This window comes from Bos javanicus, chromosome 1, assembly GCF_032452875.1.
Source record: "Bos javanicus breed banteng chromosome 1, ARS-OSU_banteng_1.0, whole genome shotgun sequence".
In the NCBI taxonomy this organism is placed as follows: domain Eukaryota; kingdom Metazoa; phylum Chordata; class Mammalia; order Artiodactyla; family Bovidae; genus Bos; species Bos javanicus.
In genome coordinates, this window is record NC_083868.1 from 132,647,816 (window position 1) to 132,671,535 (window position 23,720).

General features: G+C 37.5%; 1 protein-coding gene across 3 annotated transcripts in view; it reads left to right on the plus strand.

The window, feature by feature from the left end:
* Window positions 1–23,720, plus strand: part of STAG1 (STAG1 cohesin complex component) — a 499,240-nt gene that overhangs the window by 340,817 nt on the left and 134,703 nt on the right. For all 3 annotated transcript variants that reach the window (XM_061427678.1, XM_061427685.1, XM_061427693.1), the window contains one exon: window positions 18,538–18,661. In XM_061427678.1, the coding sequence (XP_061283662.1) occupies window positions 18,538–18,661 (124 nt within the window). The remainder of the gene's footprint in view (window positions 1–18,537; window positions 18,662–23,720) is intronic.

Sequence of the window (23,720 nt, forward strand, 5' to 3'; positions counted from 1 at the left end):
CTGCATTGAACCTGGACTGGCAATTCATTTCTTATATGATATTATACATGTTTCAATGCCATTCTCCCAAATCATCCCCCTCCCCCCACCCCCAGAGTCCAAAAGACTGTTCTATATATCTGTGTCTCTTTTGCTGTCTCCCATACAGGGTTATCGTTATCATCTTTCTAAAATCTTTTCTTACACCCATACCACCTGTATTGATCTCAGTTTTGAAATTTTTTTTAATTTATTTATTTTAATTAGAGGCTAATTACTTTACAATATTGTATCGGTTTTGCCATACATCAACATGCATCCGCCACAGGTGTACACGTGTTCCCAATCCTGAATCCCCCTCCCAACTCCCTCCCCATACCATTTCTCTGGGTCATCCCAGTGCACCAGCCCCAAACATCCTGTAGCCTTCATCAAACCTGGACTGGCGATTCATTCCTTATATGATATTATACATGTTTCAATGCTATTCTCCCAAATCATTTCCCCCCTCTCCCACTGAGTCCAAAAGACTGTTCTATACATCTGTGTCTCTTTTGCTATCTTGCATATAGGGTTATCGTTACCATCTTTCTAAATTCCATATATATGTGTTAGTATACTGTATTAGTGTATTTCCTTCTGGCTTACTTCACTCTATAATCGGCTCCAGTTTCAACCACCTCATTAGAACTGATTCAAATGTATTCTTTTTAATGGCTGGGTAATACTCCATTGTGTATATATACCACAGCTTTCTTATCCATTTGTCTGCTGATGGACATCTAGGTTGCTTCCATGTCCTGGCTATTGTAAACAGTGCTGTGATGAACATTGGGGTACACGTGTCTCTTTCAATTCTGGTTTCCTCGGTGTGTATGCCCAGCAGTGGGATTGCTGGGTCGTATGGCAGTTCTGTTTCCAGTTTTTGAAGGAATCTCCACACTGTTCTCTGTAGTGGCTATACTAGTTTGCATTCCCACCAACAGTGTAAAAGGGTTCCCTTTTCTCCACATCCTCTCCAGCATTTATTGCTTGTAGACTTTTGAATCACAGCCATTCTGACTGGCGTAAGATGGTACCTCATTGTGGTTTTGATTTGTATTTCTCTGATAATGAGTGATGTTGAGCATCTTTTCATGTGTTTGTTAACCATCTGTATGTCTTCTTTGGAGAAATGTCTATTTAGTTCTTTGGCCCAGTTTTTGATTGGGTCGTTTATTTTTCTGGAATTGAGCTGCAGGAGTTGCTTGTATATTTTTGAGATTAGTTGTTTGTCAGTTGCTTCATTTGCTATTATTTTCTGCCATTCTGAAGGCTGTCTTTTCACCTTGCTTATAGTTTCTTTTCTTGTGCAGAAGCTTTTAATTTTAATTAGGTCCGATTTGTTTATTTTTTGCTTTTATTTCCAATATTCTGGGAGGTGGGTCATAGAGGATCCTGCTGTGATTTATGTCGGAGAGTGTTTTGCCTATGTTCTGCTCTAAGAGTTTTATAGTTTCTGGTCTTACGTTTACATCTTTAATCCATTTTGAGTTTATTTTTGTGTATGGTGTTAGAAAGTGTTCCAGTTTCATTCTTTTACAAGTGGTTGACCAGATTTCCCAGCACCACTTGTTAAAGAGATTGTCTTTTCTCCATTGTATATTCTTGTTCCTTTGTCAAAGATAAGGTGTCCATAGGTGTGTGGGTTTATCTCTGGGCTTTCTATTTTGTTCCATTGATCTATATTTCTGTCTTTGTGCCAGTACCATACTGTCTCGATGACTGTGGCTTTGTAGTAGAGCCTTAAGGCAGGTAGGTTGATTCCTCCAGTTCCATTCTTCTTTCTCAAGATTGCTTTGGCTATTCAAGGTTTTTTGTATTTCCATACAAATTGTGAAATTATTTGTTCTAGCTCTGTGAAAAATACCATTGGTAGCTTGATAGGGATTGCGTTGAATAAATTTTTTAAAAAGCTTTATTGAGATCTAGTTGACATATAAGATACGTACGTTTAAGGTGTACAACAAAGTCCTTTGAAACACATATATTTTGAAATGATTAACCTCCATCACCTCACCTTTTAAAATTTATTGTTGTTGTAATATTTAAAAATTACTCCCTTAGCAGCTTTCAACTGTGTAATACAATATGGTTAACTATAGTCACCGTACTGTACATTAGGTCCCTAGACCCTTTTTATGTTAAACTAGAAGTTTGTTCTCTTTGATCAATACTTCCCCACTTTACCCCCACCCTTAGAATTTGGCAGCCATCTTTGTACTCTGTATTTCTGTAGGTTCACTGTTTTAATTCTACATAAAAGTGAGAACATAAAATTTTATAGATAAAAGCTTTACATAAGATAAAGTCTTTACATAGATAAAGTCTTTACATAAAAGCTTACTGGAATTTTGATGGAGAATATAATCAATCAGTACTTCAATATGGAGAAAATTGCCTTCCTCATTATATTGCATTTTCCATTCTGTGAGTATAGGTTGTATCTGCATTTACTTAGATATTCTTTAGTTTCTTTTAGCAATTTTTATTATTTTCAGTATATGTCTTTATTGCTTTTATTGAATTTATTTCTATATGTTTTCATTTTTATTTTGTTATAAATGGGGGGTTGTTTCCTTAATTTTGTTCTAGATTCCTTCTTACCAATATGTTAAAAATATAATTCATTTATTCCTCAAAAATTATAAAATATTTTCATTCATTCTGTAGTTTCAGTGTTTTGTTTTTTTAGATTCATTAAGATTTTCTACATACAGGATCATGTCTTTTGTGAACAGACACTTTTAATACTTACCTTGACTATCCAGTATAATATTCAATAAAAATTGTGAGAGACAACAAGTTTACTTGATGTCCTCTTCCAAAAATACACTCCATGTGCATAGAAGAATATATTTTATTTTGTTACATCTTCCCATAGACCTTTTATTATTATGAAATGTCCTTTTCTAATATAAAACATCTTTTTCTTAAAGACTTCTTTGCTTCAAAATAACATACCTCAAGCTCTTTTCTGTTTGTTTGATATATGACATCTTTTTTCATCCTTTTATTTACAACTTACTTGTGTCTTTGAACATGAAACATGTCTCTTATGGAGATCCTAGAGATGGATATTGGGTTTTAATCATTAAACAGTCTGTTTATTTTCTTTATGGTTGCTACAGAAATTTCATCCCATTAGCATAACTAACTTCACATAAATACAGTTTCTTTGCTTCAGTATATCTCCATTTTCTTGTTCTTCCTTTGTAGTGTTATTGTCATATATCTTTTATCTCTGTTTGTTATTGTCTTAATAGTGCCATCTTAACCATAATCTACTATCAAAATCTTATGCTATTCAATGAAATTAAACAAGTAAATGTTCATTCTGTCTTCTCTGTTTACCCTGTTGTTAGCATTTCTAACATTCTTCATTTTCTTCTATGAATGTGAGCTATTATATAGAGTTATATTTCCTTTCAGTTTGAAGGACTTTCTTTCCTGTTTCTTGTAAGGCAAGTGTGCTAGCAGTCTTTCTTTATCTGGAAATGTGTTATTTCATCATCATTTTTAAAAGATAGGTTTGTTGGGTATAGAATTCTTGATGGACAGTTTTATTTTCCTTGCAATAACTCAATGCCTTTCTGCCACTTACTGTACTTCATATTTTCTGAATAAAAACATAATTGTTAGTCTTGCTTTTCCCCTGTACATCATGAGTCACTTTTTTTGTATTGTTTATTTTTCTTTTCTTTCCCATTTTTATTAGCTTTCCACAGTTTGTTTATCTGTTTAGATATAGACCTCTTTGTGTTTATCCTGAGATTTTGTTGACCTTCTTGGAACTGGAGATTAATGATTTTCATCAGTTTCAGAAGCTTTTAGCCATGGATTCTTCTAATATTTTTTTACTTATTTCTCTTTGTTTGGACTCCTTTTTCACATATGTTGGTACACATGATGCTGTTTTTTAGGGTTTTGGAGCTTACTCACATTCTCTCTTTGTCTCTCTATCTCATTCCTTCTCCCCTTCTTCCTCACTCTTTCTCTTTCTTGTTTTTCCTTCTCAGTGTTTTTCATCTCAATTATTTGGATATTTTCTGTTATCTTCAGGTTTGGTGTTTTTTTTTTTTTTCTGTCAATTCAAATATACTGCTGAAAGTATTGTGAGTTTTTAGGTTTTTTTATTGTACTTTTCAGTTGGTCCTATTTTCTAGTTGGTATTTCTTCATAATCCACTCGTGTCCTTCCATGTTCTCATCTAATTCTGTTTGTTATATCTGCCTTAATATTGTTGCTGTATTTAACCACTGGGCCCACTCAGAGACAGTTTCTTTAGATTTTTTCAATTTCCAGGTATAACTATTACTTCCCTTTCCCTTAGTACATCATGCAACTTTTATTAGAAACTATTTATTTTACAAAATATATCATACCAAATTTGGGTTCTGATTTTACCCCTGAAATTTGTTCTGTTGTTGGCGATTTTGTTTTTGAATAATTTAGTTGGACTTAATATGAAAAATTTCTCTCTGCTGGACTGTAGCTTTAAGCAGAACTCTGTTCTTTCCAAATTCATTTCTTATAGAGTTCAGCATTTTTATTGAAATCTTCCCTGGGTGTAGATATGTAGCATGCTGTATCAGTTGAGTCACCTCCCTCAGCTTAAATCTTTGATTTTCATGGGCATTCCCAGTCCTGTCAACTCAACTATACCTTCTGCTCCTACTCTTAGGATGTTTGAAGGGTTTAGGTCCCTTCTAAGATGCCATAGATTTTTGCTCTTTTTGGCTCAAATTTTATCACCTTTTTACAAGTAAATGCTTCTCAACTTCTTAAAATTTATTTCCAGAAAAACAAAAGATTATTTTTATATTTTGAGTTATTTGGAGGGGGTTAGAAAGGTGTTTTCTATTAGTATGGATTTTAGGTTGACTTTTTTTCAGTCTTTTAAAGGAATTGATCCACTTTCTGTGGTTTGCCTTGTTTCTACCTAAAACTCCTATCATACTTATCTTGTATCCTTTGTAGTTAATTTATCTTTTGCACTGGGTTGTATTTAAGATGTTTTAAAATTTGTAACTAGTTTTTACTGTTCTTTCATGCTATTCTTTGGGGTCATTTTCTTCATGTTTCTTTTATTCTCTGCAGGCTTTCCTACAGCTTCTTGAACACATGAATTTAGTTGTTATGTGTTACTCTTTATTTTACTAGTTTCATCATTGCATTATTTCTGGTTTTGTTTGTTTTGATTGATTTTTCTTATTCTCATGAGTCATTTTCTTTCTTCTTTGAAGGCCTCATAATTTTTATTAGATGCCAGCCAGTGGGTTTTGTTGAGTGCCAGATAAGACATTCTGAAAATTATCATCCACTTTTTTCTGGGACATAATTAGTGTTTGGTCTTTTCAAGACTTTTTTATCAAGGTATGTAAAGTGGACCAATGCAGCATTTAGTCTAAGGTTAACTTTACCCAGGTACTAAGGTAAAACATTTTTTGTACTTTTCTTGATGAATTACAAGGCTTTTCTGTTCTAATTCACTGGAACACAAAGGTATTCCAGGCCCTATGTTTGCTCCAGATATTGTCCTGTCTGCTCTTGCCATTCTTTCCTCAGCATTGGGTGGTTTCTTCACATGCACATGCTCTTGAGTATTCAGCTGAAGACTTGCTGGGGTCTTTCTGCACACTTACGGAGCCCACTGTCATGTGCATCTCGGTACTGTGCCTTGTAGTAATTTAGCTACCCTGCCATCTATAGTCCCAGCTCCTTTTCCTCAACTCAGGGAGATACCCAGTCTCTTTCTGGGTTCCTCTGCTTATACTACTGCGCTTCTCTGCCTGACATTCCAACATCTAAAAGCTATTATTTTATATATTTTATGCAGCTTTTTTTACTTTTTTCTAGTAGAAGTATAAACCCTATCCATCTTGGCTCAGCCATGCAATATTCAGTGCAGAATCCGTTTTCATTTTTTATGATTTTACTTTAGTCTTCAAGCCCAAAGTAACATAGCCTTTATTTTCTTTTAGTGACTCACCCTTTTTGAGGGTTGCCAAAGTCTTCAGTCTATTATTCTCATAGAAACAACAATTCTTTAATTTCTTACTGTTAGCTTATTGATTTTTAATTTAATCAGACCTTGCATGCTATTACTGAGTCTGCCATAGCTCAGTTTTCAATTTCATTATCATTTCAGTCACTCAGTCGTGTCCGACTCTTTGCAACCCGATGGACTGCAGCATGCCAGGCCTCCCTGTCCATCACCAACTTCCAGAGTTTACTCAAACTCAAGTCCATCAAGTCAGTGATGTCATCCAACCATCTCATCCTCTGTCATCACCTTCTCCTCCCACCTTCAATCTTGCCCAGCATCAGGGTCTTTTCAGATGGGTCAGTCTTCGCATCAGGTGGCCAAAGTATTAGAGTTTCACCTTCAACATCAGTCCTTCCAATGAATATTCCAGACTGATTTCCTTTAGGATAGACTGGTTGGATCTCCTTGCAATCCAAGGGACTCTCAAGAATCTTCTCCAACACCACAGTTCAAAAGCATCAATTCTTTGGTGCTCAGTTTTCTTTATAGTCCAACTTTCACATCCATACATGAGTACTGGAAAAGCCATAGCTTTGACTAGACAGACCGTTGTTGGCAAAGTAATGTCTCTGCCTTTTCATATGCTATCTGGGTTGGCCATAACTTTTATTCCAAAGAGTAAGCATCTTTTAATTTCATGTCTGCAATCACCATCTGCAGTGATTTTGGAGCCCCCAAAAAATCAAGTCTGCCACTGTTTCCACAGTTTCTCCATCTATTTGCCATGAAGTGATGGGACCGGATGCCATGATCTTAGTTTTCTGATTATTGAGCTTTAAAACAACTTTTTCACTCTCCTCTTTCACTTTCATCAAGAGTCTCTTTAATTATTCTTCGCTTTCTGCCATAAGGGTGGTATCATCTGCATATCTGAGGTTATTGATATTTCTTCCAGCAATCTTGATTCCACCTTGTGCTGCATCCAGCCCAGCATTTCTCATGATGTACTGTGCATATGACTTAAATAAGCAGGGTGACAATATACAGCTTTGACATACTCCTTTCCTGATTTGGAACCAGTCTATTGTTCCATGTCCAGTTCTAACTGTTGTGCTCTGACCAGTCTATTGTTCCATGTCCAGTTCTAACTGTTGCGCTCTGACCTGTCTCAAGAGACAGGTCAGGTGGTCTGGTATTCCCAGCTCTTTCACAGTTTTCCAGAGTTTATTGTGATCCACACAGTCAAAGGCTTTGGCATAGTCAATAAAGCAAAAATAGATATTCTTCTGGAACTCTTGCTTTTTCGATTTCTTTTTCTTAGGGAAGGTCTTGATCCCAGCCTCCTCTACAGTGTCACATGCCTCTACCCATACTTCATCATGCACTTTGTCTAGGAGCAGCTGTGAGGAGATACCCCACCTCCAGGGGCAAAGGAGAAGCCCCAGCAAGATGGTAGGAGGGGCGAATTCTCATTCAGAATAAAGCCTCATTCCCTCCAGAGACGCTCAGAGGGCTCAAATAAACCTTGTGCACACCAGGACCCAGGTACCCCACAGAGACTGAGACAGAACTGTGTCTGAGCATCTCCTGTGCCTGTGCAGTCAGCAGTGGACTGCCACAAGGACAGGAGCTGTGGGTGTAGCAGACTTGCGTATGGCATAAGCCCTCTTGGAGGAGGTCTCCATTAACCTCACCACAGAGCTGCCAAAACTTACACAGGACTGGGAAATGGATTCTTGGAGGGCACAAATAGAACCTTGTATGCACCAGGTCCCAGGAGAAAGGAGTAGTGACCCCACAAGAGAGTGACCCAGACTTTCCTGTGAGTGTCCAGGAATCTCCAGTGGAGGTGTGGGTCAGTGGTACCCTTCTCCAGAGTTGGGGGCACTGAGTGTAGCAGTACATGCATGGGATCTTTTGAAGGAGGTCGCTGTTATTTTCATTACCTCCACCATAATTTGGCCCCTGGTAAATAGCAGGGAGGGGACACAGTGCCACTCATCAACAGAAAATTGTATTAAAGTTATACTGAGCTTGGCCCTGCCCATCAGAACAAGACCCAGTTTCCCCCTCAGTCAGTCTCTCCCATCAGAAAGCTTCCATAAGCCTCTTATCCTTCTCTATCAGAGGGCAGACAGACTGAAAACCACAATCACATAAAACTAACAGGTATAATCACATGGACCACAGCCTTGTCTAACTCAGTGAAAGTATAAACCATGCCGTGTAGGGCCACCCAAGATGGATAGGTCATAGTGGAGAGTTCTGACAAAATGTGGTCCACTGGAGAAAGGAATGGCAAACCACTTCTGTATTCTTGCTTTGAGAACCCCATGAACAGTATGAAAAGGCAAAAAAGGTAAGACCCTGAAAGATGAACTCCCCAGGTCAGTAGGTGCCCAAAATGCTACTGGAGATCAGTGGCAAAATAACTCGAGAAAGAATGAAGAGATGGATCCAATGCAAAAACAACACCCAGTTGTGGAAATGACTGGTGATGGACGCAAGGTCCGATGCTATAAAGAGTAGTATTGCATAGGAACCTGCAATGTTAGTTCCATGAATCAAAGCAAATTGGAAGTGGTCAAACAAGAGATGGAAAGAGTGAATGTCGACATTTTAGGAATCAGCAAACTAAAATATATTGGAATGGGTGAATTTAACTCAGATGACCATTATATCTACTACTGTGGGCAAGAATCCCTTAGAAGAAATGGAGTAGCCATCGTAGTCAACAAAAGAGTCCAAAATGCAGTGCTTGAACGCAATCTCAAAAACGACAGAATGATCTGTGTTCGTTTCCAAGCCAAACCATTCCATATCATGGTAATCCAAGTCTGTGCCCTGACCAGTAATGCTGAACAAGCTGAAGTTGAACAGTTCTATGAAGACGTACAATACCTTCTAGAACTAACACCCAGAAAAGACGTCCTTTTCATTATAGGGGACTGGAATGCAAAAGTAGGAAGTCAAGAGATACCTGGAGTAACAGGCAAATTTGGCTTGGAATACAGAATGAAGCGCAAAGGCTAATAGAGTTTTGCCAAGAGAACCCACTGGTGATAGCAACCACACTCTTCCAACAGCACAAGAGAAGACTCTACACATGAACATCATCAGATGGTCAACACCAAAATCAGGTTGATTATATTCTTTGTAGCCAAAGATGGAGAAGTCTCTAGTCAGCAAAAACAAGACTCGGAGCTGACTGTCGCTTAGATCATGAACTCCTTTATTGCCAAATTCAGACTTAAATTGAAGAAAATGGGGAAAACCACTAGACTATTCAGGGGTGACCTAAATCAAATCCCTTACAATTATACAGTGGAAGTGACAAACAGATTCGAGGGACTAGGTCTGATAAACAGAGTGCCTGATAAACTAGCTCATTTTTGAAACGCTGAATTTCAGTTCCTCAAAATGGAAGAGTATGATCTTCTTGCCAAAGTGATTAGCATGTCATGAATACCGGTTATTGATTTTTCCAGAAGTATCTCTTAATCTATTTTATTTGTTAAAGAAAGATGTTATTGCATATACATAGAAATAGAAGTTCCATGGAGAGATGCCAGTTTCAGTTGATGCTTTGTGTCTCGCCTGCCACCCCAGCTTCAAAAAAAAACTAAATATTAATGTATATGTTGCTAGATTTAAGTCCTAGTTATAGGAAATACAGAAAATAGAAGATCATTCTGTCTGACTGAATCCTTATGGTATCATTTTAGTCCAGAATGTGGGAAATTCATATAGCAAATAACTCAGTTTATTCAACAATTAAATGGCATATAATATAAACAAGTAGACTTAAAAATACAATTTTAAAATACCAGATATAAAAACTCTATTAATGGATATATATTTAGTGAATAAAATATAGAGTGTTGAAGAGTCTAGACATAGAATGTAATAGAATGGCATTTCTGAAAAAAAGGCAATCATTTGAGAGGCTTTGTAAGTCCTTTACATAATATTTCAAAAGAAGAGAGACATATTGGAAAGTAGTAATAAAATTTACTGAAATTTCAAAAATTGGTTAGAAAAACAGAATGAAAAAAAATTAGTGTTAAGTAGGTTAAGAAAAATATTTCACATCTATGCATACCATAGTCAAAGTACAAAACATCAAAGACCAAGAAAAGGTCTTAAAAGCAATCAGAAAAGAAAGACGGTTATTTTAAAGTCAGTAAAAGAATTTAAATGTTATTAGTTTTTGGGCTTCTCTGGTAGCTCAGTGCTAAACCCTTTGAGAAAGACCTGTTGAGTCTTTCATTTTTTTATACAGTAATGGAACATTTCAAATCACATTTTCAGAACTGTTCTTATACTCTACGATGATATGATTTATTATGAGTAAACCTGTCATTCTACTTCTTTAATATCCTTACTTCCTAACATTTCATCTTTGACCTAAACATGTGGGTCAAATTCATAGTTTCAATGTAAATATAAATTAAATATATTTTTCCTTGAAAGTTAATGTATCCTTGACATTCAGTTTTTATTCTTATACATAAACTTCTGTTAATAGTCACATGTTAAGGGGTAATACAAGATAGCAGATAACTATGTCACCTGTTCTGTGGGATACTTTTAGTGATATAATCATTGTCATGTATTTTGCCTGTATTTTTTCTAATGGATAATACAACAAATGAAAGGAAATGTATTTTTAATTTCTGTAAGCTTATTATGTTTCTGATGCACTTAAAATCAGTGGTCCCCAACCTTTTTGGTACCAGGGACTGGTTTCATTGAAGACAATTTTTTCATGGACCAGAGGTGAAGGGGAATGGTTTTGCAAGGATTCGTATATTGTGCCCTTCGTTTGTATTATTACTATTTCATCTCCACCTCATTTCATCGGGTATTAAATCCCAGAGGTTAGGGACCACAGCTTTAAGTCATACTGAAATAGTTTAGTGGAAGATTTGGATTTTGTAAGCACACCAAGAGAGTTTCAGTTGTTTGGATCTATACAAACATTACTGCCTCTCAGAAGCCTTCTTTGACCCTCTGTTTCTCTCCATCATTTACATGGTTCAGTGTTCCCTGTACTACCCTTTATTAACATTTAACACTCTCTAAGTGAATATTTTAATCATTTTATGCAAGCTGTGTATTCTCTAGTTCTTATTCACAGTCCAGTGAATGATACAGTATGACTTTTTAGTGACTCCTTCAGCTATTCATTTCTCCCTTAGGCTTTTGTTCACCTAGTAAGAGTTGTGCTATTTTGAAAAATGTAAATTTTTTAGCTAAACATTAGTGACAAAATTGGTTGAGACATAAATTTACTGTGTTGTACAATTTAGATAGCAGACCTTCTCAGCATTCGTAATCATACTTCCTAATCTAGTGCCCTCATGAGATTTCTTGTATAAGAGAGAGAACTGTGTCAAAACATGTATATTAACTAAGAATTTGTCTCTGAAATTTATTTGCCAATTTAGCATTCTTTTTTACTGGGAAAGCATCTGTAAGGGTAGTTCACAAAATATGTAATTAAAATTAATTAACAGAAAACAATTTAAATTTCATCTGCCAGGAAAGGAATTCAAAACAAAAACTTAAGTCCAGATATTAAATTAAAGGTACAGTAACTGTGAGGATCAATAAAGTATGGAAGTTTTCCATAGAAATGAATATAATTATTCTTTTATACTGTGAAAAAAAAAAAAAAGAGGTACAGCAAAGGATTAATTGCCACAGAATTATTCTTTTCTAGTTTTTTTCTTTCTTTGAGTTTGCAGGTAAAGTGTATCCTGGTCTTCCCAATTGGCTCAATGGTGAAGAATCCACCTCTAAACAGGAGACATTGGTTTAACCCCTGGGTCAGAAATATCCCTTGGAGAAGGAAATGGCAACCCACTCCAGCATTCTTGTCTGGGAAATCCCATGCACAGAGGAGCCTGGCAGACTGCAGTTCATTGGGTCACAATCAAGGGTCAGGCATGACTTACCGACTAAATATCAATAACAATGTATATTCTAACTTCATTTTTAGTTGTTCATTTCAAGACCCCGGTACTAGAACTAATAGAAATTAGTTCCTCATATTATTGTCTTTATACCTTTCCTCTTGTTTTACTAAGTTTTCTGCTCCCACACTTTAATCTTTATCTTGGAAACTTCCAAACACCTGCAGTTAAATGTTACCTTCCAAAATGGAGTGAGGCCTTCAGAAGTAGATTAAGACATTAAAAATAAATTTAGTATGAAAATCAAGGACTGAAAGACTCTTATATGAGAAAAATATCTGTGTATCAAAAGATATACTGTAATCAAACCAGGGAATATTTAGAAGTGTACTAAATTTTCATTTCCTAGTTCATATACTTAAATAGAACGTTAGTTTCTGGAAAGCAAGAAAGCATTCTCTGTTAATAAGAGGATATGCCATGAATCGTGGGAGAACTGAAACTTTACTGAAACTTAAAAGAATAATCATTGTACATAATCAGAGTGGAATGAGGGCATTGTATGGTTAGGAATGATCACAGACATGTAGTCTGTATAGTTGAGACATTTGGACTAAAGAACTCATTCACAGACTAAACTAGAAGAAAATTTGTTATGGCTTTAATTGGTAAAGGCTTTTAATAATAATAAAACTAACAGTTGTGGTTGCTCTATCACTAAGTCATTTCCAACTCCTTGAGACCCTGTGGACTGTAGCACGCCAGGCTTCCCTGTCCTTCTTTATCTCCTGGAGTTTGCTCAGACTCATTTCTGTTGTGTCAGTGTTGCCATCCAACCACCTCATCCTCTGTCCTCTCCTTGTCCTCCTATCCTCAGTCTTCCCCAGCATCAGGATCTTTCCCAATGTGTCAGCTCTTCGCATCAGGTGGCCAAAGTATTGGAGCTTCAGCTTCAGCATCAGTCCTTCCAATGAATATTCAGGGTTGATTTCCTTTAGGATGGACTGATTGTATCTCCTTGCAGTCGAAGGGACTCTCAAAAGTCTTCTCCAGCCCCACAGTTAGAAAGCATCATTTCTTTGGTGCTCAGCCTTCTTTATAGTCCAACTCTCACATCCATACATGACTACTGGAAAAACCATACCTCTAACTATGCAGACCTTTTTTGGCAAAGAGGTGTCTCTTCTTTTTAATATGCTATTTATGGTTTTTCCAGTGGTCATGTATGGATGTGAGAGTTGGACTGTGAAGAAAGCTGAGCACTGAAGAATTGATGGTTTTGAACTGTGGTGTTGGAGAAGACTCTTGAGAGTCCCTTGGACTGCAAGGAGATCCAACCAGTCCATTCTGAAGGAGATCAGCCCTGGGATTTCTTTGGAAGGAATGATGCTAAAGCTGAAACTCCAGTACTTTGGCCACCTCATGCGAAGAGTTGACTCATTGGAAAAGACTCTGATGCTGGGAGGGACTGGGGGCAAGAGGAAAAGGGGATGACAGAGGATGAGATGGTTAGGTGGCATCGCCAACTCAATGGACATGAGTCTCAGTGAACTCCGGGAGTTGGTGATGGACAGGGAGGCCTGGCATGCTGCAATTCATGGGGTCGCAAAGAGTCGGACATGACTGAGAGACTGAACTGAACTGAACTGAACTTAGGTTTTGTCATAGCTTTTCTTCCAAGGAGCAAACATCTTTTAATTTCCTGGCTACAGTCACTGTCTGCAGTGATTTTGGTGCCCATGAAAATAAAATTTGTCACTTTGCACTTTTTGCCCATCTAGTTCCCATGAATTGATAGGACCAATTACCATGATCTTAGTTTTTGACTTTTGAGTTTTAAGCCAGCTTTTTCACTGTCATCTTTCACCCTCATCTTGAACAGTATAAAAATTAATAATATTGGTTATCTTTCGCCATGTAACAAGAAGCAATAAAGACACCCATATTCAACAAAAAAGGCATGTGCCTCCACAATAGGGAATAGTAACGAAATCTATGGAAATTGTAAGACCACCACCAAAAAATTCTACTCTATAATTTATGATTACATAATATAATTACATGTAGAGAATGGTTAATAGGGTGGTATCAGCAAAAAAGTATATTAGCACTCCAAAACCCAAATTGGAGAAGAATCACCAAGGGACTTTTATTTTTATTTTATTTTTTTACAGAAAACAAAACTTTATTGACAGTAGATTTTCAGGCTTGCCTACCTCTAAAGTCTTTTTAATTTTTGAGAAGTATGTTTTAAGATTCAGAAATCATTATTTATAGCTATAGCTAGACCTGAAATAATACTAAGGGACTTTTAATAGTAGTAAAATGAGCTATCTTATCACACACAGTTAAATTGAAGTTGGAAGGGTCAGATGAGCATCTGAAGTAGACAGGGACTGGGATTCCAAGAAGAAAAGCTGAATCAAAATATTGGCAGTGTATACAGAGGAGAGCTGTGTTCCAAAAACATGAGCTTTGGGGAGTCTAATAAAGTGAGCCAAAATGGCATTAGAATATGTATTCATATAGCTGATGCAGTTTGCTATACAGCAGGAAATAGCACAACATTGTAAAACAACTATACTCAAACAAAAAATACCTTTTTAAAAAAAGATATTAAAGATCAGGGTTAGACATAGATATGGTTATAAAAAAAAGATTTTGAACACTATTTTCAGTTTTTCCTATTGAAATAAAACTAAGCCTTTATATTCTCTAGCCTTGGAAATCAACCACCCATAATCTCAATTCCAATAGTAAGGATAATACCACTAGTAATGAGTAGAAGAATGATTGAGCTATATTATGAATTACCATACTTAGTAGTCACTAAAGTTTGTTTGTAATATTTATTTATTTATTTATTCATTTATTTTTGTCTGCATCAGGTCTTAGTTGCTGCTCATGGGATCTTTCATTGTAGCGCATGGGCTTCTCTCCAGTTGAGACTCACAGACTCAGTAGTTGGGATGCATGGGTTTACTTCCTCCATGGCATGTGGGATCCAGCTCCCAGATTAGGGATCCAATGCATGTCCCCTGCAATGGAAGGCAGATTCTTAACCACTGGATCATAAGGGAAGTCCCATAGTTACTATAGTTTCAGTCACTATACCTATTCATTTTATCCTTCGCCTGCTTCCCTGAGATTGTGTCGTTTAAAAAAAAAAAACAAAAACTCAGCCTGGTTTTGGTTTGTTTTGGTTTTTATTTTTATTTTAGGATTAGTCTTTACAAAAGTAATTTAGCAGGGAATAAGTGTAATAGATCTCTGGGAATGACTGCTTGGTAGGACTGGGAGAACTAAAAAGGGTATTTTGTGTTTATGTTTTGGTTTTGGATGAGGAGCTATGTTGTTGTTTGTTTTGTTTTTGACTTACTCCAGTAGAACGCAAAATATATGAACTTGTAGTTCTTAGAGGTGGAAATTTATATGAAATAGTAGAACACGATGTCAGGCAGGGATTTAAAGCACTATACGGAGAAATTTGTTAATATCTAATTAAGGTGACGATGTGTATTCATTCTCACCCAGTAAATTCTACTTCTGAGTATAACAGCACTGTCTCACAGACTTCATTGACCATGGTTTAGTCCATAACTCGTTTCTGACTCCTGCAACCCCATGGACTGTAGCCCTCCAGGGTCCTCTGTCCATGGGATTTTCTAGGCAGGAATACTGGAGTGGGTTGCCATTTCCTTCTCCAGGGGATCTTCCGAACCCAGGAATCAAACCTGTGTCTCCTGCATTGTAGGCGGATTCCTGTATTGACCATGTCCTACATCAAATACACAGATGATTCAAGAAAAAATACGTGCCTCACCCGATGTGAAGGACTTTAGTGTTTTCTGTGCTGAACGCTTTTGGTTGCCACTTATAATGTGCTGATAGGTAATAATGCACTGTTTGAAGAACACTGCCCTAGGGAAACCCTTACACATGTGCATAAGGAGACATGTAAGAAAATGTTTATGGCATTCATTGTTAATAAAACCAAAAACTGGGAAACAGCCGGGGTCTGCAACTGAGAGAATGTGTAAGTAATTTGTAATTTATTTGTAGAAAAGATCACTGAATCAGTTAAAGTTAATATATTGGAGTTGAAGCGATATGAATCAGTATATATAAATTGTAAAACCTGACCTGTGAGAAAATCAAGTTGCAGACAATACCTACAAGATATAATGTATGTAAAGTTTCAAAATATGTAATATGAAGTTAAAGTTTAATAACTTTGTAATGTCTGAAATGTTTCATATTCAGAAAAAAAATAAATGTTTCATATTTAGAAAATGCCCTTGATCTATTGCATTCAGTATTTTACAGGTCAGGGAACATTCTTTTACAGATGTTAAGCTGCTTTTTATATCGTCTTGTCTAGATGCAAATGTCTAGATTGATGATAACTAAAAGATTATAATAATGAACATTTAGGGAAGGTTTTAGTAGGTATCGGAGAAGGCAATGGCACCCCACTCTAGTACTCTTGCCTGGAAAATCCCATGGGCGAAGGAGCCTGGTAGGCTGCAGTCCATGGGGTCGCTAAGAGACGTGACTGAACGACTTCACTTCACTGTAACTTAGTAGGTACAGAACACAGTTCTGGGCTTCTCAGGTGGCGCGAGTGGTAAAGAACACACTTGCCAATGCATGAGATATAAGAGACGTAGGTCCGATCTCTGGGTTGGAAAGATCCTCTGCAGGAGGGCATGGCAAGCCGCTGCAGTATTTTTGCCTTGAGAATCCCCATGGACAGAGGAGCCTGGCAGGCTATAATCCGTAGGATCGCAAAGAGCTGTACACAACTGAAGTGACTGAGCACATGTGCACGAAACACATTTCTAAATATTTTATTTTACTCTCAGACCTTCTCACAGTTACACCTTCTCACAGTAACTATGAGATCTAGATTCCATTATTGTTTTACCGATGAGGAAATTAAGAAGGAGGGAAGTAATTTGCAGCGAGTAAATAGCAGAGTTAGGATTTACACTCAAGATATCTTGCTCCAAAGTCTGTATCACTCGCCTCCGTGCTATAGAGAAAAGGGTATTAGCAACCGCAACAACAACAAAAATGTAGGAAGACCTTAACTCTGTAATTGGCAGTATACTTTTGAGAGAGAGCGTTTCATATTTTTATTTTTAAGCAATGACATGGACTTAGAAGGAACTAAAATTTATTACGGCAGAGAAATATTAGAATACTAGCACTCATCTCAAAAAAGAAACCAAGAAAAGCACCTTGATAGATGATTGCCTTGTGTAAATTGGAGAATTAAAAATTACCTGAAGTTTTAACTATGTATTCATGTATGGCAGCTCAGAAACCTTTAAGATTGATCTACAAAAGAAAGGTAGGATTTACCATATTGTATAATTTGGGAGTGTTTTTAGCCAGAATTATTAACCTGTTGAAAGATAAGGTGAAAAATTAATACCATGTTTGTTTGTGGTGCACAGATTTGAGAATAGAAGTAATCCCAAGAGGGTTGTGGTGGATGCTGATGGTTAGGTGACAAGTTGTCTGGGCACAGAGCCAGAGACCTTGCCGTTTGCAGTATTTTTCTCCTACAATTTCATAGTGTAGTCACCAGGATTGTTCTTTTATGACTAAACATGAATTAAGGTCTTCGATTTTGTAAGCTATATTTTCAAGGGCCGCCCGAGTGTCACAGTAATAAAAAAATCTGCCTACCAATTCAGGAGACACTGGTTTGATTTCTGGGTCAGGAAGATAGCCTGTTAAAGGAAATAGCAACCCACTACTGTATTCTTGCCTGGAAAATTCCATGGACAGAGGGTCCTGGTGGGTTACAGTCCATAGGATCACACAGTCAGATGTGACTGAACACACATGCTCATACATTTTCAAATAATACAGGCTTCTAAAATTTTGCCTCATAAATACTAATTTGATGTTCATGAAAATTATTTTCGTTTTAATTCTTTAGATGTGTACTAGCTTATAACTCAAAGTTATTTAGAGAAACAGTTTTTGAATTCTGCATTATTCTGTATTTGGATATTGATACTCTAGTTCCTTAGAAGTTTTAACATGTTTAATGATCCCATAATTGTGAGGTTTTCAGAAAACTGCAAATGCCATTTCCGAGTCTACTGAAAATACAGCACTTGAGTCAAAATAAGATGATTTCCAGAAGCATTTTTTTTTCAGTTTGTTATTGGTAGTTTTTATAGAAGTCGTATAAAAAATAGAAGATATTCATGTTGGAGACATTCGAGAGTGCATGTATAAATAACAGTATTTGGATTGTGCTAAGTTGCTTCAGTCATGTCCAACTCTTTGTGACTCTATGGATTTTACCCCACCAGGCTTCTCTGCCCATGGAATTCTCCAGGCAAGAATACTAAAGTGGTTGTCATTTCTTTCTTCAGTGGATCCTCCCAACCCAGGGATCAAACCCCCATCTCTTATGTCTCCTTCATTGGCAGTCGGGTTCTTTAACACTAGCACCACCTGGAAAGCCCAGTATTTGGATAATACTGTTTTTGTTGCTTGCTGAAAATGAGTACGAAGTCCATTCTACCTTTGAATGTTAGTCAGAGGTTTTTCTTTCTTTGTTTTTTCTTTTGTTTTTTCCTCCTCTAGTGATGCTATTGCTGAAATTAGAGCCATTTGTATTGAAGAAATTGGAGTATGGATGAAAATGTATAGTGATGCCTTTTTGAATGACAGTTACCTAAAATATGTTGGCTGGACTCTTCATGACAGGGTAAGTTACTCTGTTCTCAGCTTTGATAGAAGATATGCTTTGTGCAAATATTAATGGTAAAAAGCTTGAAATTAAGATGGCATTTGTTGGGTTTTTTCCCAAAAAGTGAAATAATAATGAAATTTGAGATGGTATAGCTGAATACTGTTTACTTGTGGCCATGATGAAACTTGAACATCAGCACATGTCTCAAAACTCTTGTCTTACTTAGTTGTAATGTTATCTTAAACCACCATTGACAGCCTGGTACATCTAAATTTAAGAGGATATAGTATTTTAAGAAGCTAATTACAATTATGATTACAGTCTTTTTCTAGTTAATAATCGAAAGAGATTCCTTGTTTTTCTTGATATATAGAAACTAAATAAGCTTTCTTTTTTTGATTCTCAAGGGTCATATCCATAGTAGAACTTTTATAACAGGTGAATAGATTTGTTGGATTTTAGAATATTTGATTTTAAACTATTTCTGTACTTCCACTCTCTTAGAAAAGCCTCTGATGTAAAAGGAGTCCCACAGTATTGAATACTGGATATGTAATCATTAAAATAACAAAGGATAGGAATGAGAAATCACTGGAATTTTTATATTGAATAACCTAGATTCCTATAACTTGAACTGCCAGATTGTCACAGAATAAAACTAAATCTCACAGCAGTCTGTTTTAAAAGTTGCTATATTCCATTATTTGAATTGTTATGAGTATCATAGGTATTCAGATCAGATCAGATCAGTCTCTCAGTCGTGTTCGACTCTTTGCAACTCCATGAATCGCAGCACGCCAGGCCTCCCTGTCCATCACCAACTCCCGGAGTTCACTCAGACTCACGTCCATCGAGTCAGTGATGCCATCCAGCCATCTCATCCTCTGTCGTCCCCTTCTCCTCTTGCCCCCAATCCCTCCCAGCATCAGAGTCTTTTCCAATGAGACAGCTCTTCGCATGAGGTGGCCAAAGTACTGGAGTTTCAGCTTTAGCATCATTCCTTCCAAAGAACTCCCAGGGCTGATCTCCTTCAGAATGGACTGGTTGGATCTCCTTGCAGTCCAAGGGACTCTCAAGAGTCTTCTCCAACACCACAGTTCAAAAGCATCAATTCAAACATTTTAAATTTCTGTCTATTTATTTTTGGCTGTGCTTCATCTTCATTGCTGTCCCAGCTTTTCTCTAGTTGTGGCAAGCTTGAGCTACATTCTGGTTATGGTACGTAGGCTTTTCAATGGTGTGGCTTCTCTTTTTGCAGAGCACAGGCTCTAGGGAATGTGGGCTTCAGTAGTTGCACTTTCTGATCTCTAGAGCACAGGCTCAGGAGTTGTGGCACAGGGGCTTAGTTGTTCCATGGCATGCGGGATCTTCCTAGATCAGGGATTTGAACCCTTATCTCCTACATTGGCAGGTGAATTCCTTACCACTGGGCCACAAGGGAAGCCCAGTATTTTATCTTTTTAAGTGCAATTTTATTTTTAGACTTTTAGGATAATTTTGGTAATATTCTTTGACTTTCTTTTTTATGCTATTTTTTAAAATTTGTTAATTGGAGGATAATGGCTTTACAATATTGTGTTGGTTTCTGCATACAACAATATGAATCAGAAATTATTTTATACATTTTCCCTCCCTCTTGAGCTTCCTCCTCTGCTCACATCCAACCCCTTTAGGTCATCAGAGAAAGCCAGGCTGGGCTCCTTGTGTTATATAGCAGCTTTCCACTAGTTAGCCATTTTTACATGATAGTATAGGCTCTCACATCAGGAAGCTTCCATAAGCCTCTTATCCTCATTCACCAGAGGGCAGACAGAATGAAATCCACAATAACAGGAAACTAGCAACCTAATCACATGGACCACAGACTTGTCTAACTCAATGAAACTATGAGCCATGGTATGTAGGGTCATCCAAGATGGATGACTCATGGCAGAGAGTTACGACAAAACATGGTTGACTGAAGAAGGGAATGGCAAACCACTTCAGTATTCTTGCCTTCAGAACCCCACAAATAGTATGAAAAGGCAAAAAGATAGAATCCTGAAAGATGAACTTCCCAGGTCAGTAGGTGCCCAATATGCTACTGGAGAAGAGTGGAGAAATAACTCCAGAAAGAATGAAGAGACGGAGTCAAAGTGAAAACAATGCCCAGTTCTGGATGTGACTAGTGATGGAAGTAAAGTCCAATGCTGTAAAGAACAGTGTTGCATAGGAACCTGGAATGTTAGGTCCATGAATCAGCATAAATTGGAAGTAGTCAAACAGGCGATGGCAAAAGTGAATATTGACATTTTAGGAATCAGTGAACCAAAATGGCCTGGAATGGGCGTATTTAATTCAGATGACCATTATCTCTACTACTTTAGGCAAGAATCCTTTAGAAGAATTGGAGTAACGCTCATAGTCAACAAAAGAGTCCAAATTGCGGTACTTGGGTACAGTCTCAAAAATGACAGACTGATTTGTGTTGGTTTCTATGGTAGACCATTCAGTATCACAGTATTCCAAGTCTGTTACTGAACCAGTAATGCTGAAGAAGCTGAAGGTGAATGGTTTCTACGAAGACCTTCAAGACCTTCTAAAACTAACACCAAAAGAAGATTCCTTTTCATCATAGGGGACTGGAATGCAAAAGTAGAAAGGCACGAGATACCTGAAGTTTGGCCTTGAAGTACAAAATGAAGCAGGGCAAAGGCTTATAGAATTTTGCCCAGAGAACACACTGGTCATAGCAAACACCCTCTTCCAACAACACAAAAGATGATTCTACACATAGACATCACCAGATGGTCAACATTGAAATCAGATTGATTATATTTTTTGCAGCCGAAGATGGAGAAGCTCTATACAGTCAGCAAAAACAAGACCAGGAGCTGACTGTGGCTCAGATCATGAGGTCCTTATTGCAAAATTAATTTGAAGAAAGTAGGGAAAACCACTAGACCATTCAGGTATGACCTAAATCAAATCCTTATACAATGGAAAAGACAAACAGATTGAAGAGTTTAGACCTGATAGAGTGCCAGAGGAACTATGGATGGAGGTTCATGACATTTTACAAGAGGCAGTGATCAAGACCATTCCCAAGAGAAAGAAATGCAAAAGGGCAGAAAGACCTCCTGTCTGAGGAGGTCTTACAAATAACTGAGAAAAGAAGAGAAGCGAAAGGCAAAGGAGAAGGGGAAATAAATATACACATTTAAATGCAGAGTTCCAAAGAATAGCATGGAGAGATAAGAAACTCTTCCTCAGTGATCAATGCAAAGAAATAGAGGAAAATGGTAGAATGGGAAAGACTAGAGGTATCTTGAAGAAAATTAGAAATACCAAGGGAACACTTCATGCAAAACTGGGCTCAATAAAGGACAGAAACAGTATGGACCTAACAGAAGCAGACTCTATTAGGAAGAGGTGGCAAAAAGATCTTTATGACCCAGATAACCACAATGGTGTGATCACTTAACTAAGAGCCAAACATCCTGGAATGTGAAGTCAAATGGGCCTTAGGAAGTATCACTAAGAAGTAAAGCTAGAGGAGGTGTTGGAATTCCAGTTGAGCTATTTCAAATCCTAAAAGATGATACTGTGAAAGTGCTGCACTCAATATGCCAGCAAATCTGGAAGACTGAGTAGTGGCCACAGAACTGGAAAAGGTCAGTTTTCTTTCCAGTCCCAAACAAAGGCAGTGCCAAAGAATGTTCAAAGTACTACACAACTGCACTTATCTCACATGCTAGCAAAATAATGCTCAAAATTCTCCAAGCGAAGCTTCAACAGTACCTGAACCAAGAACTTCCAGATATTCAAGCTGGATTTAGAAAAGGCAGAGGAACCAGAGATCAAATTGCCAACATCCACTGGATCATTGAAAAAGCAAGAGAGTTCCAGAAAAAGATCTGGAACATCCACTTTATTGACTGCACCAAAGCCTTTGACTTTATGAATCACAACAAACTGTGGAAAATTCTTAAAGAGATGGGAATACCAGGCCACCTTACCTGCCTCATGAACTCTGTATGCAGGTCAAGAAGCAACAGTTAGAACCGGACATGGAATGACAGACTGGTTCCAAATTGGGAAGGGAGTATATCAAGGCTGTCTAATGTCACCCTGCTTATTTAACTTATAAGCAGAGTACATCATGCAAAATGCCAGGCTAGATGAAGCACAAACTGGAATCAAGATTGCCAGGAAAAATATCAATAACCTCAGATACGCAGATGACACCACCCTTATGGCAGAAAGCAAGAAGCAACTGAAGAGCCTCTTGATGAAAGTGAAAGAGGAGAGTGAAAAAGCTGGTTTAAAACGCAACATTCAAAAAGCTAAGATCGTGGCATCCAATCCCATCACCTCATGGCAAGTAGAGGGGAAAACAATGGAAACAGTAAGAGACTATTCTTGGGCTCCAAAATCACTGGAAATATCAACTTCAGCCAGGAAATTAAAAGACGCTTGCTCTTTGGAAGAAAAGCTATGACCAACCTAGACAGCATATTAAGCAGAGACATTACTTTGCTGACAAAGGTCCGTCTAGTCAAAGCTATGGTTTTTCCAGTAGTCATGTATGGGTGTGAGAGTTGAACCATAAAGAAAGTTGAGTGCCAAAGAATTGATGCTTTTGAATTGTGGTGTTGGAGAAGACTCTTGAGAGTCCCTTAGACTGCAAGGAGATCAAACCAGTCCATCCTAAAGGAAATTGGTCCTGAATATTCATTGGAAGGACTGAAGCTGAAGTTGAAGCTCCAATACTTGGGCCACCTGATGCAAAGAACTGACTCATTGGAGAAGACCCTGATGCTGGGCAAGACTGAAGGTTAGGAGAAGAAGGGGATAACAGAGGGTGACATGGTTGGATGGCATCACCAACTCAATGGATATAGTTTGAGCAAGCTTCAGGACTTGGTGATGGACAGGGAGGCCTGAGGTGCTGCTGTCCGTGGGGTCTCAAAGGGTCGGACACAACTGAGCAACTGAACTGAATGTATATATGTCAATGCTACTTTCTCCCTTCATCCTACCCTCTCTTTTCTCCATTGTGTCCACAATTAAGACTTATTTTCTGTATGTTACC